Here is an 18,756-nt window from a genome sequence, read left to right as displayed (position 1 = left end):
CTCCAGTCAATTTGGGAAAGTTCTGCGATGCAGTTGGGGAAATCAGTTTTATTAAAACAGCATCTCTTAGCATCTTTTACCTTTAGTGTGGGCTTTCTGATTACCTTCATTCTTATATCCAAGGGTGGATGATGACTGTCACGCCGACTAAGGCATTGAGACTCAATGACCTCGCAAAATGAGTCTGAGTGGCATAACACGAGATCTAAGATCCTGTTATCGTTTTTGACAGAGCTATGTTGAATGAAATGGGTTCTCGTGAGAAAGTCTTGTAAAGAGGAAATCTTCGCATTTGTTGTGTTAACAACATTACATAACAGTTACTAAGTATGTAAATGAAGTTCAGGTTTTTATACAAAAAAAGCCCTTAAAACTTGTCTCTCATTAGTTTGAAAATTTGAACACGCATCTGGTGTTTTGAATATTAACAGATTGTTCATTAAAATTCTGAAAACAGCTGTTACGATTCAACAACCAAAGGCCTAGTGTATTTAAGAGACTTAAGTTTAAATTCAAAGCACATCGATACTAATATTATAAAGCTGAAGAGTTTGTTTGTTTGTTTGGTTGAACGCGCTAATCTCAGGAACTACTGGACCGATTTGAAAAATTATTTTTGTGTTGGATAGCCCGTTAGTCCCTGAAGGCTTTAAGCTATACAATGTGTCCGGGCATGTAGTGATCAAACTTTAAGGGTGAAATCTAGGGACAATTTTATCGATAAAAGTACTTCAAATTTGGGGCTTGACCCATTTATCGCAAAATTACAAGGATTTAAGTTTTTAATTTTTAGTTTAGAAAGAAAGAAAGAAAGATACATTTATTACAATGGACATCACACAAATACAGGCAATTACATAGACATGACAGTGGCACATAATAATAAAAGAAGAAAAAATAAAAACAAGAGTAAACTGAGCAGTGCCACCCATTCACCAACAAGATGCCCACTGCAACGGGACCCCACTCAGCATATGCCGTGGCCCACGGTGACGAAGGCCACGGCATATGCTGTAGGCATATAGTTTACACCTCTTCCTTCAAAAACAAGTAAAAGCGTGGGTAGCTTAACATTAATAAGCTAATATTTTATATCATGCGATAGCCAATAAAATTATCTTTTAGTAGAAGTAGAAAACAGACACAAGTTTCATACATTTTATGGGAGTAAGAATGGATTTAATTTGAAAAATACATGACTTTTTTCACTTCTTTTTCAGTTATTTTCCAACACAAGAAAAACCAGGTCGTTAAAGTATGTTTTTTTTGCATTGTATTATTAGTATTTGAGCTATTCTACAAAACGAATGTAATTTTATTAGTCTACGTTTATTAGTTTCGACGTCATTGTTGAACAAAGATACCCCTTCCCAGCCGGTTCCATAGAAAACAGACACAATTTTCATACATTTTATGGGAGTAAGAATGGATTTAATTAGAAAAATACATGACTTTTTTCACTTCTTTTTCAGTTATTTTCCAACACAAGAAAAACCAGGTCATTAAAGTATGTTTTTGTTGCATTGTATTATTAGTATTTGAGCTATTCTACAAAACGAATGTAATTTTATTAGTCTACGTCTATTAGTTTCGACGTCATTGTTGAACAAAGATACCCCTTCCCAGCCGGTTCCATAGCGCGTCGGAATAGGTCGTGTGATTCTTTCAGGCAGTGCATTTTCGCATGTTAGCAGCGCTATGAAACCGGCTGGGAAGGGGTATCTTTGTTCAACAATTGCGTCGAAACTAATAGACGTAGACTAATAAATTTACATTCGGTTTGTAGAATAGCTCAAACACTAATAATACAATGCAAATAAAACATACATTAATGACCTGGTTTTTCTTGTGAAAATAACTGAAAAAGAAGTGAAAAAAATCATGTATTTTTCTAATTAAATCCATTCTTACTCCCATATTTTTTTTTTTTTTATCCACAACGAAGCTCTTGGCCTGTATCTCACCTGATGGTAAGTGACGATCAGGCCGAAGGTGGAAGCGAGCTTCACCCGGAATCCTCAACCACGGAATGTATGAAACTTGTTTTTGTTTTCTACTTCTACTAAAAGAGAATTTTATTGGCTATCGCATCATATAAAATATTTGCTTATTAATGTTAAGCTACCCACGCTTTCACTTTTTTTTGAAGGAAGAGGTGAAAACTAAAAATTAAAAACTTAAATCCTTGTAATTTTGCGATAAATCGGTCAAGCCCCAAATTTGAAGTATTTTTATCGATAAAATTGTCCCTACATTTCGCCCTTAAAGTTTGATCACTACATGCCCGGACACACTGTATAATATCACGCTAAGACCAATAGGAGCGGAGCACCAATGACGAATGTTTCAAATCAGTGATTTTTTTCCTTTTGAGAGCTGACGCTGCGTAAACGGTTAAAGTTTCGCAAAAACCATGTATGACAGGATTGTTCCCCTTTAAAAGTTCTAAAAAAAAGTCCACGACAGCATATGTCTATCTTTTAAGGTTGGCTCAAAGTAACCTTTTTTATGCAAAAAAAACTGTTTTAAAATAATGCATTATTTGCGAAGGTGTTTTTATAAACATGATATTAATCCTAATCCAAATAAATAAATTATTCACCACAAGTATTTAATTTTAACATACTTGCCCTTTACACCATTCGATTTCAATAAATATCTTAGGAGATATCGCAGTTTTAAAATATCATCGCAGCAAAATAGCATATGTTTATTTAACCTTTAAGATTTTTATATTTTATAAGTATTCAAACATTTAGTTAATAACGTTAAAAACATTTAAAAATCGTATGAGAACGTTTTCGACTTCTCCGCGGACGAAGTCGCGGGAAAAAGCTATTTGTAAAATAATTAGACTAAATTATTAAAAGTGCCTACCCAAAGTCATTATTCCACGCGGACGAAGTCGCGGGCACAGCTAGTCTACTTATAAAATAAAGAGGCAAAGTAATTAATCCTAAACTCACTTATTTAAACTTACGTATTTTCATTCGACGTGATAATACCAAAAAAATACTTAGATTAAAATTAAATAATTAAGGAAATCATTGTATTTAATAAGCACCAAAGATTTAATTCTCAAAGTCTGAAATGAAATTATTCAATTACATTTTAAAATAATGAATATTCTATTAAATCTCCGAGTATTTTAGTTATTAATTCGAGCAGATTAATTTTCCATTTCAGAGCTCAAAATGTATTTGAATTTTCCTTCATTGCATTTAATTAAATCAGTACGATTAATTACAGCGTTTATCCTTTTACTCGTGTTGCACATTAATTATTAACACAGATTATTCCAGCCACGGTTAAAATTGTTGCCAGTCCAATTGTAGATAACTATAATTGGACTAAATCAAAAGAAAATAAGTTTCTTTGACTCTGAAGCTGAAATATCAATATATATTTTATTCAGATAAATTTTAAAAACACCGATAGTCGAGTTCAAAGAATCAAGGTGGTATTAAATTTGCCAACACGAGCGTAAACTGAGTAGGCACGGGCCAAACGTAGGTCGGGAAGCAAATAAAACATTGTCATACATTACAGGCAGAATGGTAGCTTGGTGATTATACATAAAATAAGTAATAAATACATGAAATTTCGCAAATCACAACTATTCACGACCAAAGATAATATCTGAACTATAATCTCAAAAAAGTAATTTATTTTTTACAAATAGCCTTTTAAAAAGTCACTTTCAAGCGTTTTTTCACGTCCCAGTATTATTTTAACCCTGCCACTGCTTCGTGGCAATAAATGGGCAAGAGCTGAGCATGGTTTTTCGGAAAAATATAGCTTTTTTATTTGCATTCGTAGTACTAAGGCACTTGATGCTCAGCATACGCGCGATTATTTGTTTATTTGTTTTGTTTGACAGGCTATTCATTCTTATTCAAACCATAAATCTGAAGAGCACCAGAGCACAACGCATAGTATCAAAATAAGGCCAAGCAAAGCCCGGCTGTTAAATTCTTGAAAATATTCTGCTATTGTCAAGATAATGAAAGTGCGGATTTGGAAAATCCGGATTTTGACGGAATTTTTCCTGGTGCTGGTAACTTTTGGTTCAGAAGTTTTATATTTTGTTGTGACCTTCTTACAAGACCTTTTTTTTGTTAACTTTTATTTAAAATGTAAACTTACTTGATCCACTTGGCACCCATTTGATCCCAATCCACCAGAACGAGAACATAGTGGAGTGGTGGTATACATGGAGGAACGTCAACTGCTCATCCTTCTTTCGTAGGATGAAGAAGAACGTATCACAGAACTCTAGGAGCTTCGAGAAGTAGTACCACCATACTGCATCTGCTATCTGAAAGTAAAAATACATTATGAACACGATAGAATAACCTTGAAAATGAAAAAAAAAACATTTAGGCCAAAATATGTACTTAGGTACATACCTAGTAGGGTAGGGTAAAAAGATTATGAGACATGTAGATTGTAGAGGCTCCTTAAGAGCAAAATATTTGACGATTTGTAAGCACTATAAAATATAATAAGTCTATACAAATAAAGAAATTTTGACTTTGACTAAAAGTATTTTAATACAAAGCCTCTTCGACATTGCGTTTGCTATGAGATTAATTTTGTTTTATATTACTTTCTTCAAAGGCCGTTTGTCGCTAATGATTCAAACAGACTCTTTTCGACTTATTCCTATAGAGACAAACTCTGGTTTTTATACTGTCTGTCTCTTTACAAAGATTTTATTAGCTTTTAGTTCCATTAACGTGATTTTTCTACTGCTCATATTATGAAGCTAACATCCTATAAAATAGATGTTTGATGAGCTATAAGGTCTGTATGAAACTGTGTTTTATATTCCAGTTTCTCTATCAGTTTCTTAGAAATATTTGTACGTAAGAAAAAGCCCCTTTGCGTATTTAATTTAGGCTCTATTATACCATAGGAAAGAAAATGCGCAATAGATTTTAGCCTAGTTAGAAATAATTATTAAAAGTTAGCGTATAGAGTCGTATTACAAAACAAATTATTAATAACTTGAAAAAATTTAACTCCCTAAAGCGGCAACTGTCCAAAGCGTATTTACACTTGAAAATTTTGACTAGCACATCTAGTGTCTAAGAAGCTCAGATGGAAGAGCAGTCGCCCGGCAAGCGAAAGGTCGTGGGTTCGATTCCCGCCTTAGGCAGTTTGATTTTTTCAAGTTATTTATAATTTAGTTAAATTAGTTTTTACCTGTAATTCATCAGAATCGTATTTCTGCCGGCACGGCTCGCAAATGTAGCTGTACCTCAGCCTAAAAGACGCTGTTAGAAGGCGAACAGCGATGTAGGCGTTTAGTCCAGCCATCGCCAGGTTGTACGGGACCAGTAGCCAGGTCAGCTTGAACGGCTGTCGGTTCTTCATGATCTTCGGGCCTATCCACACGATAAAGAGGTAGAGGAGTGTGTAGAATACTGTGGGTAGGGGTGAGTCTACGAGCGGCCATCCTTTCGTTCTGTTATCTGTAACAATGAGTATACATTTTTTTTAGCAGTCTAGGATGGTACATATCTGCTCTGTAAGTGCCTATTCACTCTCGCCTTGAAAAGGCCCGGATTATAGCCTTCGGGAAAGACAGCAGCAGGCAGCGAATTCCAGTCCCTAGCTATTCGATTAGGTTATTAACATGTTAGGTTTTTGAAGAACAGAATAGAATATTTTTTATTTGAAAGAAAGGTATACAAGCACACATGAAGAAAGAAAGAGATACACAAGTGGACAGATAGCTGGTTGTGCCCCTCTGACAAAAGCATACATCAAGACCGCGCCAGGGCTTGTCTCGAAACTGATTTTCGTTTGAAGTGATTTCTGATGAAGACGTTGTTAAAGTTAAATTACGAGCTAGAGGTTTAAATTTATGTTAAATTACTTGTCCCAAGAGATATCAATGACTGGCAAACAACTCGTTGTGGCTGTAATAATAGTTTGAATCAATACACGTCAATAACAATTAAATGGAAGAGAGTTGTAATTAACACTGGGAACACTGGAAATTATTGAGGCTTCAAAGTTCAATCGATTGTCATTGAAATACAAGGCCTTCATTAAGAAAGTTGTAAATACATACATAGAATATGACACTGGTGTCAAATTTATTACTACAAGTGCTTACGAGCTGCCATTTATGATGGTTTGTGTAAGTATTAACACTGATTTAGTATAATTATGCTCTTGAGGAGGAGCCTGACTCTCGTTACACAGGTTAACCTTTTACGAGAGCGGCACATAAAATATTTTGTAATTTAAAAGTGTTTATTCAATAAAAATATTTTCATTTTCATTTTGACATTCTAATGCAGTCAGTCGACACAGCAAACCCGCTAACGCACCGACATGGGTCGTCGACTTTTGACATGTTTTCAAAAGTCATAGAAAGTACAAATCTTGACATGATTCTTTAGAAATAAAGCAGCCGACATCAAACCGGGCTATCGGCGGGCTTGGTGTGTAGAGTCCTTAATATAGACAATATCTGAATGTTCATAGACAATTTAATTAAGCTCTAGGTCACTGACGTATCGCGATCCTTTGGTTCGTTCGTTTCAGCCAAATGACGTCCACTGATGGACAAAGGCCTCCCCCAAGGTTTTCCACAATGAACGGTCGTGCGCTGCCCGCATCCAGGTTCATCCCGCGATCATTACCAGATCGTCGCGTTCCTTTAATTTTGCGCATTTCCTTAGGGAAATAATCGTGTTCGTCGAAATTGCTTGTCTAGTCGTACTAGTATTTTTAGAAATAGGCAGTGCTTTAATATTCGTCCTTAATTTATTCTTACGAGTACTATAATTTACTTGATTTTCTTTTTCGTTATGCGTAGGTATGCTCAGGAGAATTAAACTTGGTTGCGAGGTAGGCAGTTGTAACAGGACGGTCTTTTTCCTTAGTCTAATATATTTCAAGCAGCTAGACTTGCTTGATCTTGGGTTAATGTCCCGTGATTAATACATAAATGATCCTTATTTTTTATTCCTAGACGGCTATACTTTTAAAAATAAACTAGGATTATTTTAGAAATGATAAGCCTAAGTAAACATCCATTAACGTAACGACCTGACCCGATATCGGCGTTTAGGCTTAGTACTTGAATAAAAATATAAACGTTTTTACTTATAAATAAACCATTTTCATAATATCTTATTTATCTTGCATATACGATAATCTCCGTTAGCTTCAATTCAAGATGTTTTTCATTACTTTTCGATACTTTCACAACGCAAAAAAATACTTACGAGTACCTACCTAATACCGATCTCATTGAAAAATTTAGAATAAAAATATGAGCCGCAAAAGACATTTTTTAGTAAGGCTGCCTGTCTACCGGAGCGGAGCGAAGTAAGAGTAATGCGGAGCCAAGTTGCGGACTTTGTCAATAGACGTAGAGCTACCGTTGATAGCGGGGCGAAGATTTTTTTTATGCACAACGAGGAAGCTCTTGGCCTGTATCTCACCTGATGTGGACTGCGCTTTTTCCATACGGGGAGCTAGTCGCGACTGGTCATTTGTATTCGCTCCTAGTTTTGGATTTTTAGCTCGCTCACCACTCTATCATTTCGCTCCGCTATAAGTAGTGGACAGGCAGCCTAAGTCTTTCAGTCTATTGTGAGTACTGTAAATACTTTAATGTAAAATTAGGCGAGTGTTTGAATATCTCCAAAAATAATAGATATATTCCTTTTTTAAAAGAAAATAGACGCACTTACCTGAAAGTGATAATGTCCATAGGTAATAATCGTATGTTTCTTTTAACACACTTTGCGTTGAATTCACTATAATATCCGCCATTTTTGTTACTATTTGCTATACTAGTACCTGAAACAAAACAAAGACTGTAAATAAAACATGATATAACAGAAATATTTCACTTCGCAAAAGGAATACGTAATATTCCCCAAAAGTTGAACCTTTTGTTGAATTTGCAAAACCCTTTGGGGCCCAAGACAAATCACAGAAGAGCAGGCACAAGGATGAATTATTGTAGTACAGTGTGAGTAAATTGTCTTGAACGTAGTGGCTCAGATTAGGTTCCTTTTCTAGTCAGTTTATAAAAAGTAGGTACATTATTTTTTAAACCGAATCCAGGTCTGGAGTTTAGTTTGCTATTTAGTACCTTACATTGTGTATTCATCATCATCATCATTTCAGCTATAGGACGTCCACAGTCACTGCTGAACATAGACCTCTCCCAATGATTTCCACAATGGCCTTATTATTGTGTATTAGCTACATTGATATAATATTCTTACGGATCAAGACAATAGTTACTGTACAAGTAATGAGATATTCTTCCTAGGTATAAAACTACAATGTAAAAGTAATTACATTTTTAACGACGTTGATCATAATTTGTAGCTTGAGTAATCACAATCAATGATGTTAAAATTTTCCTGTAATAATCTTAATAGGAGATGGGAAATAACTCCACAAACTTATCACTGTAATAGAAATCTTGCGTGAGCTCATCTAAATTATGTTATTAGGAAGAAGATACATATTATTATGCATCATTTTATAATACTTTTTAGGTACAGTGAAACATTTTTGTTGGAAAATTGCACCTGTTATAACTAAATTAAATGCTAATGTTTAATTTGTTAAGCCGTTATTGTGGAATAAACAATTAAAACAAAATCTCAAATGGATCAGTCCATTCAACCCGCATCACGATGTTATTACACGCCACTCAACAAATTTGCAAACTCTATTATTCAGTTTGAATGAAACTAAACCATAATTAATTACCAGATTAAAATATTAACATTCGGGTTTGTTGTTTTGGCTTCTCTTGAGTTAAGACAAAATTGCACTATGGTACAACAAAATGGAAGCGTTTCATTGCTGTTTTCATTTTTATGTCACTCTCATCTTTTTTGAATCAACTATTCATAAAAATGTTGTGCAATATGGAACAAAAAATTAATAAACAAATCCGTACACTGGGTTGATGAGTTGATACAATTACGTTGCCCAGCGCAGTATCACTCGTGCCTCCTTCTGAATTTCATTCCCAAGAGTTAAATCAAATTTAAATCTGGCTCTATGTATTTGTTGCCAGTGTTGAGCTTTGAAAATTGATTTTATGAAAATAAAAACGATCTTACTAAAGTTAGTTAGTCATCATCATCATCATCATTGTCAGCCATAGGACGTTCACTGCTGAACATAGGCTCTCTCAATGATTTCCACAAGTTACGATTGAGCCATGAAAAATGACTATATCGGATTCCAAGTTCCGAGACTACAAGATGAAAGGCAGATTAAAACCATAGGTTAAGCCCATTGTCAGCTTGACAGTTATTAACTCATTAGAAAACTGTGTCGTCAAAATAACCGTTAATCTAGACAAGTGTGTCAAATATTTTTTCGGCCCATTTTCACTAATTCACCAAACAAGAGGCCAAAGTGTGCCAAATGCCAATAGGTATCGACTTTCGTTTTCTTAAATGCTAAGTCAAAAGTCGTAACCTTTTTTGCTTTCTTTTATGATGCCTATAAGGCTTTCGAGGTATTGTGTTATTTGCTTTCACGTGAGCTAAGTCAAAGCAATATAGATTTAGATTTTTAGGAAGAAGAAACCGTCGAAGGAAATGTTTTTCCACGTGGCGAACGGTTTTGGTAAAATGAAACATAAATACTTACCGTATTTTGTGTGTACAAAAACATAAATCGACCGAGCTTCAATTCAATTCAAAACAGCTTTATAAGTTCGGAAAAACACACAAATTGCAATGACCGAACGTTGCAGACGTTTACGTAAGTTTGTATGGTAGCAATAATAAAGTTTACATTGCTTGAGGTTGCGACATACGGAAGCTTCCGCTTTCCGAGTTGATTTGTAACAACTCTATTTACTAATAAAAATAACGGAAAAATACTTTATTCACGTGAGTTACAAGTTTATTCACCATTTTCCCTATCAGAGGGGCGTTTTTGGAATGAAAATTTTCTTTTCATTAGATGAATCTCCAATTTTTCTAATGCTTTGCATTAAGCCGATTGTATACCAAGAACTAAGCTAAAATAATTTATTTATTTAATCTTTAGTGCCAAATAAATTGAAACATAAGGCAACTTAATGCCATAAGGCATTCTCGACCTTCGAGTTAAGAAGAAAAAATAATCATGAAAATATCTTTTTTATCCAGCCACATCAGCTAGGTGGGCGTCCTAAACAACTTTACTTCCTTAAAATATATTTTTTAAAGAACACTGTGTGTTTATTATCCTACGTAGGTGTTCGCCGACCCGAAAGTCATCAATAACCTAGGCAAGACGTTTCGGTAGAAAGTGTGTTTTGAAAAGGTGCTTCGTTATAATAAACAACCCATCGATTAAATTCGGTATTGTATGTCTAGTGTGAAGTACATTTGGGGATCCACTAAGAAAATAATTTATTATTTTTAACACAATGAAAAATTCAAGACAAAATGTACCTACAGTTTACAGGGAGGGTACAATTTAATATCTTGATCGTTTATTATATTAGCATTCGACAGAAGTTGTAATTTCACTCTGCAGATAGATTTCTTTCATCGCTAATATACAGGGTGGAAACAATAAGTGATCTCACTCGATTTATCTCTAAACTATACATGATAACGAAAAACTGGTTACTGATCATGTTAGTGCTTCACGAGCTCTTTCAAACGGTACCAATAACGGTTACAAAAAAACTATGCAAGTTATTTCCTTATTACGATTTGCTTCCTATGTTTAACATTGTTCTTGGAACACATACAATATTACAACAAATTAGTTCTCTGAACTACGAGTAGAAGAGGTATGGATTTCCTTTCTTATCTTAAATAAGTGCGAATATCCTGTGCCCGGGCAAAAGTAATATTTTTTTCCCCTTCTGAGAATCAAATATTTTGGATCGATAGTGTTCCAATTCCACTTAAGGCGTAAATTATTTTCAGTTTTGTTATTTTTTTACAAATAGTCTGTTTACGAGAAAATAGTTCAAATTGAGTCCCATTCATTCAGAACAACGAAACAATGGAATTGTAGAAGATTTGATTTAATTAATAACGACCTAGGGAACGTTTGAACAAATTTTTAGTTTTAGAGCTAGGATCGTTGAATTAGTTATAATATCAGGAACATCATTTATGGCCCGAACTCCAATCAAAGTTAGCGTCAAATGTAATTAGGGTCTTTGTTATTTAAATGTATTAAGCTGAAATGTAATTAATATTTACTTGTGTTTGGCAATAATGATCTTCTTGATTGATGAAAAGTTATAGGCTCTATCAAGGGTTATTTTAGTTTATTCATAGGTTCGACTGGTTCAACGTACTTTGATGACAAGATAAGTGTTTTGAGAAAAGCAACTTGAAGTCGATATCTATATCTATAAAAGCAAAAGGTCCCACTCACTCACTCACTCATCAAGAAATCTCAGAAACTACAAGTGCTAGGAGACATAATTTTGCATGGAGGTTCCTTTTAGAATGTAGGTGTTCACTAAGGTTTAATTTTGCAAAATTCAACCCATAAGGGAATAAAACGAGATCCACGCGTACGAAGTCGCGGGCGGCCGTTAGTTAAGAAATAGGTATGTATTACTTTATTAAGCAAAGCTTTGTACATTCCATAATAAGATTAGACTGGAAATCAACTACGAATATTAAAATGTTCACACCGTCGATATTATCATTTTGACGTTGTCATCACACTAAGCAGTAGCTTATGCCACCAGCGAGATTTGAAATTGCTTCCGCAGTATCTATGTGTCGTTATAATAAAAGTTATACTTCTATGATAAAACATCAAACCTAACTCGCACCTACTAACCTACGGAACCGAAGACAGCTAACCCACTAAAGGTGACCGATAAAAAGCACCAATGATCACCGCATCTCAAGCGATCATGAGTGAAAGTCCAGACAGGGACGCAGAGTGCGCACGCGCATATGAAAGAAAGAGAAAGCTGCACTATACTGAGCCTCTCAGAATCATGTTCCGTTGAGTTTCCGTATAGATAGTTTACTTTGTGCCGCGGCTTTGAACGCCCTTGAAGCACTTTCGATTGCTTTGTGAAGTGTCTTTTCAAGCGGAATGAACCTGTCGATTGGTTATCAAGTGGTCGTGACTGATGGGAATGAGCTTGAGAACGTGTTTATTTGTTCAGCTGTTGGCAAAAATATCAATGGAAAATTTTATAGAGTTACGAAGCAAACGTTATTTTTTATTAGCGAAGAGCCTATCTCCAGTTACGCACTTCTACAATTGAACACACCCAATAAAATGTGATGTAAGATAGATATTGGTTTGCCTTACGTCAATATTGATACCATTGAAATGCAAAACACATCAATCCGTCTGCTCGTTTGCCTCCTGTCACAAAAAAAAATCATTTTAAAAGTTGAACCATTGTGTGAGAAAAATCGGATCCATAATTTGCCTTATCTGAATAAGAAATTGGATATTGACATTAATAATCATAGTAAATAATACATAAACAAACACAATAGACCATTAAGGTAACAGGTTCTCGATATGCTACCATGAAATGAAGATTAGAAGCGTGGGTAGAACTTCATCCAGGTTAACCCAATGACCTAGTTACTCGTATGGTTATGGTTAATGGCCCAGAGCCATTGAGCTTATTGCTGGTGATGATGATGGTGATAGTCAAAAACTGTTTAATTTATTTTCTCAATATTACTGAACGTGAGAAACTAAACTAACAAAAAAATAGTTTCTCTTTCAATTTCTTAGAAATACTTTCGCCAATATACAAAATACAATGTATATTTTTTTACTGTTAGTTAGAAACAGACGGGAAACGCAATCAAGTATAACAAAATTTTTCCCTAGTTTGTAGTTGCATTCAAAATCCAAGCATGTTAACTATGTGTTTCATATTGCGAAGTCATTTTCTTCAATTGTGTGGTCTTTGAGTTTTCTCTATGTTAAGTTTAATTACAAATATTAATTTTTAAACAGATTTTCTGCATTCATTTACGTTTGTTATGACAAGTCTTTCATATTTGTTAGAAGGCTTTTGCGGGAGCTTTCAATAAACAGTACAGACATATCAGTTAACTCAAAGTATGAATAAAATCGACCTGTTTAGTCGTTAACAATGTAATCAGTCTTATGAGTTTGCCTGTAAAAGCTATAAGCACCTAGTTAACTAAATTTTAACTTCATTTTAAGTGATTAATTGCGTGTAAACACATAATGATGATACTGAATAAACATTTTTTCTTTCTTTCTTTCTTTCAATTTAGTAGCAAGTGGCAAGTTAAAATTTAGTTGTAATTTTAAGTATCAAGTACGTTTACATGCAATTTAATCGCTTAAAATTAAGTTACCTACTTAACTACTTAATACGTGTAAATCAGCCTTTAGACTTAAACATAGTGAGGGCAAAGTTATTTTACGTAGGTAAATCAATTAGTTGTATGTACAAAATTCTCATCTACCATTAGGAGTAACTTTCTTCCATTATTATTCTTGAGATAGTTTATAAATAAGCGTACGCCCTTAGCTTTAGTGTTATCAATTTTCATTTATGTGTTTATCGCTGCATGACCTGGCTAGTGTCATTGAGATGTGAAATCGAGCAACTTGTTAATTTTGAGTCTTGTGAATACACAAAAGGACAGCGATGCTTTTAGAGTTTCCTCGTTTCAAATTTTGTATTGAAAACGCTTTAAATCATCCTAATTATATAGAATTTCACACTCAGCAGTGACAAAGCTAAAACCAAAGCTTTTTTTCTATAAAATTTTATATTAAGCTGACTGTCAGTTGTAATTATCTATAGTCTATTATTATAATATTATAGATAGAATATGTCATCAAACCCTATTGTATCAACGAACGCTACTGTAATAAAAACTTAATATTTGTAGTAATAACTAAACAAAAAGATATGGCAAATTCAATTGCGCAAAATTAGTGTAAACAATGTTACGCGTATGTATAGCATTTACGTAATGATTACCAAAAACTGTAAGTGGTCAGTAATGATCGAAGGGTCGACTCGTAATGCGAGCAAAGTGGTCGCGCGATGACCTGATTCAGTTTTACGTAAAGTTGATCTGGATTACTTTCTCGATGCCATAATTGGGATTTTTTTACTGAGTGTTCTTCCGCGCAACTCTTATTTGGTCCTGCCGGATCATAACCAGCTGCGTTTTCAGGTTTGAATCCCATTGGGGGCAATAGTTAGAGTGGCCAGTTAGCTACTGGTATTACTTATATTTAGTGCCAATCTAAACAAATCTTCCATGAATATGATGTAGGAATAGATACTACATAAGATCACTTGTCGAGCCACCGTCTGTAGGTACTTAAAATTAGTCAATGTGTCGGTATAGTACAAGTGCGATGAAGCTTAGCTAAGCTGGGCGCTAAGTACTTCATGCGGTGATAGTTCAATTCACAATCAGTGTGCATTACCATGAGTTTATGTTAGGTGTGCTCGCTAGCGACTGCGTAAAAAAATGACATTAAATGTGTGACATATTGTACAGCGCCCCTAGCGGCTACATTTAAGAAATAAAATCTTCATAGATTTTTTGACGTGCTCGCTAGCAAGCACACATAATGTAAACTCATGGCAAGCAAACAGACTTAAAACTAACATTATTATCTAATTGGAATATCAACATGTCAAACAGTCTGAAATGTTGTCATAATACTAAATTGAAGTAAAATAAAATATCTATTAACTTGATCTTGTATTTAAAAGCTATTAGCGGTTCTTATCAAAATTTCAGCTTGAATTGTTTCAATATCTTGTTTATTCTAACCAGATATTAATTGGCTCCGCTGCCTAAGTTTCTCCAAGAAAATTTACGAAGCTATTAAAATCTTTTAAAACTCGGTCAGAGCTTTTATGTCTGCCTAAAAAGGATTTTGTGTTTAATAACTTCAGGTTTTGTAAATGATTTTTTCTTCGGAAATATAAGCTTTTAAATATCCATGGACATAACATGGCACCAACAAGTTCTAAATAAGCAAATCTTTTTAAGGAACTAGAAACATAAACAGTTTTTTTTGTGTACACCCCAATATACTTAGAGTCACACAAATTAGGGATTTATTCATAAGTGTTAGTATTGTGCTGGGAACGAACCCGCGACCTGGCGTCTTAGACGATTTATAATTGCGACAATTATCTTCTTGTCTCTCTTTAATTGAATTTCTCTGTCATTTTTGACAAAGCCTAAAAATATAGCTCAGAATTATGATTATTTCGAATTTATCCAAGTGACTATAAACCAGTTGAGCCAACTTGTTTGAAGTTTGACAGATGTTTGTCATTTGTTAAAGTTAATGGTTTTTTTATGCAAGACAAGGCAGGTATTTGAGCGCAATCGCACCTGATGTTAAGTGAGATGCAGTCTAGGATGGTACATATTATTATCTGCCCTGTAAGTGCCTATTCACTCTCGCCTTAAAAAGGCCCGGATTATAGTGTTCAGGAAAGACAGCAGCAGGTAGCGAGTTCCAGTCCCTAGCTGTTCCCATTATAAAAGAGTCATCGAAACGCTTAGTGCGAGCTAAGACCTCAGGTCAAAGACTGTCCGACACCCTAACGACTAGACCACAACGACGATAATGTTCTTCTAAACTTCCAGACGATCGTGTAGCCACAGCTTAACTCGATTACAACAATCTAACAGCATTAAACTTTCTCGAACTTTTGCGGGATTAACGCGTTATTAGTCTCAACTGATCGAGACATCCTTTGTGTACAGTTTTGTGGATTTATTACTAAAGGGAAGTTAGTTAGACTCGAAACTTGAAGTTTAAGCATAAGTCAAGCAAAAACTTCAGTTGATTAACGCCCGTATTCACAAATGATTCTTGCTTAAATGAAGCAGCATATCGAACGCACAGAGCTCTGTGATTCGTTCGTATGTCACCCTGTTCGTCCTCATAGTAATGTTTTGCAAATACGGGCGTTAGAATAGTCACAGACTTGAAACGAAATTTGAGTGTACAGTCGACTGACGTTTTAAAATAGAGTCTTTGAGAATTTTTGTTATTCGTAGAGAGATATGTAGTTAAAAGAAAAATAATTGACTGAAAATTTGATAAAAACAAAATACCAGAGTTTTGATACAAAAATATTCCCTTTTACTTTGTGAAGTCAATTTGCTGATTCGTGGAATAATTCTGCTTTCTGTGACATGTCATTGCGAGTGCTGAATACCGATCTGACAATAACAGAAAATCTGTCAAATATTTGTCACAATAACGTAAAATATTTTACAGAATCTTATTTATTTCATCAAATAAGCTGAAGAACAGGTTCATAGTCTCACTTGAAATCCCATAAAGGTTTTTGATAGAGCAAATACTTTGTTATAAATCATCATCATCATCTCAGCCATAGAACGTCCACTGCTGAACATAGGCCTTTTTTGCGTCAGGGAAATGATGTCGTCGGTCCACCTTGTGGGTTCCACGCTTTTTTATACTCTTACTTAAATAAATACTATGATTATGTGACTAAAGCTCAACCCTATCTTAGGAAGTAAATATACTATAACAACACATAGCATTTCTTACGGCTTAATTGAAGCCTTCTTGACAGTGAGTGTTGTTTACATAAACCATGTAAGTACTCCGAACAATGCCGTATTACGAAGATGTAATTGGCAATTATTTTAACAATGCTGCGGGCTGTTTGGTCGGTGAAGAGTGAATGTATACGTAGGGAGCCTCCGTTATTACGTATGACACAACACCATGCAAAGTTAAGTAACAAATTAACTTAATAATATTCATTATCACTGATAATATTGATCGTAAAAATAACTCGTTCGGTTTAAGGAAACATGTCGTGAAAGCAATAATTATTTGTTTTACGAATGATATATTTTATTTTAATATAGTCTTAATGGGGAATAAATTTTATAATAATACATTACATTAACTTAAAATGACTTAAAAACTAAAATTTAAAAATTACTAATGATAAAAACTATTTACAAAATAAAAAATACTTCACCCCCAGCGCCGCAGTCAGGAATGGTGCCCAAAAGGCTGGCAGCATTGCCACGTTGAATGGCCAGGCTAATTCTCTGACCAAAATAGCTGCCAGCCTTTTGATCACCGGTCACCTCGGTGAGCCTCTTTGCCAGTTCCTTATAAAAGGAACGAGCGCTTGGACCCCATGGTCCCATAGTCTCAACCCCAAACGGCACAAATATATAACTCTCATTGAGAGCTGCATATTTGCGCCGCTTGGAGCACTCAGCCGAGGCCGCCGCCGCGCCTGCGGCAAGGGAGGTACCTCCTGTATGAGACGGAGCAAGCGTATCCGCGCATGTTGCGTCCCACACAAGAGGACGTCCCTGCTTCCAGGGAATGAGCGTCATGCCGTCAGGTCTCTTGCCGTCGTCACGGAATATGCCGTTAGGCTCTAAAACTGCTGGCACATTGACGGCGACAAGAGCTCTGCGGATGACGTCATTGATGCAGGCGTGTCGGGAGACTCGACCAGCGCTCATTTGGCATGAGAGGCCATGGTGTCCTAACTCACCGACGCGAGTACCGCAACGACAGCGATGGGGATGGTTTGTCTTGACGCCAAGTCTAAGGGAAATGGCAAGGGATAGTGTACTCCTGTCAAGCAGAGTCCCGATATTGGCCGAAGGAAGAGCATGTAGCCAATAACCGGACTCTGCCTGAAAGACCGCTAGTAGGCGAGCACGCTCTGCAGCATTTTCGGAGGAAGCCAATAGATCACTCTGAAAACGCAAACAGAGCGGCTCGTCCCACTGCCTCTGAGACGATAGAGAGGTAGGTGGATCGGCTCCCGGGCATGCCCTAGTCCAAGCGTTTCTGGCCTCTGCGAGGTGAGCCAACTCCACTACCCCTAAAGAAGGGGATAGTAATTTATTAAAGAGTTCGGCTGTACCATACGCAGAAGACAGAAAAGCTGGAAGGGCAATATGCGTCTTAATTAATTTTAGACTGCAATAAGTATCAGAAAATTTTTCAATTAAGTATATTTTATTTAGCTAATTAAAATATGTAATACGTATACTGAAAATTGCTTGATGTATCACATAACACTATATAGGCCACTAGGCAAACCTACGTCGGCTATTGACCTCTCTTAACCTAAGAAACTGATGAAAAATTAAGTTTGAAGAACCTCTGCAAGTTTCAAAATAAGCAACGAACCAAAACTGAAGTTTGTAAACTTCTGCTAACGATAAAAGCTGCCGAGCTTTTAGTTCTTCACAATGCCGCACTCCACCCACTTTTAAAATAATAAAATAATAAAAAACCACGATGAATTATTAAAAAAATATTATTAATTTTAATATCTTTCAGCATTTTGGGTAGTATTTCTGGGGGGAAGTTTTCTGTGTACATATAACTTAATTTTGTAAATACCTAGTAGAGTTCAATTTTTATTGCACCATACGAATATCTTGTCATAATCAATTTATCATAGAAGAAACTTACCAAAAACACACAAAAATAATAATAAAACCACAACACGTTCACTGTGACTGCCGTTACACTCGCGAAAGCGCGCGCGCCTCTTTCCGCCAGCGCATTCGGACTGCGCCGTCGCACGCGCCGCCCCAAACGTCGCCTATGGTTACGTGAACTAGAGTTGTGTAACCGCCTGATCTCCGCTAGCCACATGAATAATTATCCCTAATGATTCTAGTAATTGGACAATAGATAGCGGACATTTTAGGCATTTTTGAAGTTAAATAAGTTGCCATGTAACGTTGCGCCGCCCGCCCTCAA

General features: G+C 35.5%; 1 protein-coding gene across 1 annotated transcript in view; it reads right to left on the bottom strand.

Annotated features, from left to right (window-relative positions):
- The window catches only part of LOC135073401 (very long chain fatty acid elongase 4-like), a 37,936-nt gene extending 19,383 nt beyond the window's left edge, over positions 1-18,553 (bottom strand). Inside the window, exons 1-4 of the mRNA XM_063967581.1 lie at positions 18,463-18,553; positions 7,719-7,827; positions 5,209-5,477; positions 4,147-4,318 (exon numbers count right to left, since the gene is read on the bottom strand). Of these exons, the coding sequence (XP_063823651.1) occupies positions 4,147-4,318; positions 5,209-5,477; positions 7,719-7,800 (523 nt within the window). The 5' untranslated portion in view covers positions 7,801-7,827; positions 18,463-18,553. The remainder of the gene's footprint in view (positions 1-4,146; positions 4,319-5,208; positions 5,478-7,718; positions 7,828-18,462) is intronic.
- Positions 18,554-18,756: the final 203 nt, after the last annotated feature.

Source organism: Ostrinia nubilalis, chromosome 7 (assembly GCF_963855985.1).
Source record: "Ostrinia nubilalis chromosome 7, ilOstNubi1.1, whole genome shotgun sequence".
In the NCBI taxonomy this organism is placed as follows: Eukaryota; Metazoa; Arthropoda; class Insecta; order Lepidoptera; family Crambidae; genus Ostrinia; species Ostrinia nubilalis.
The sequence above is the reverse complement of the archived record's forward strand: the minus strand, read 5'-3'. Positions and strand labels throughout refer to the sequence as shown.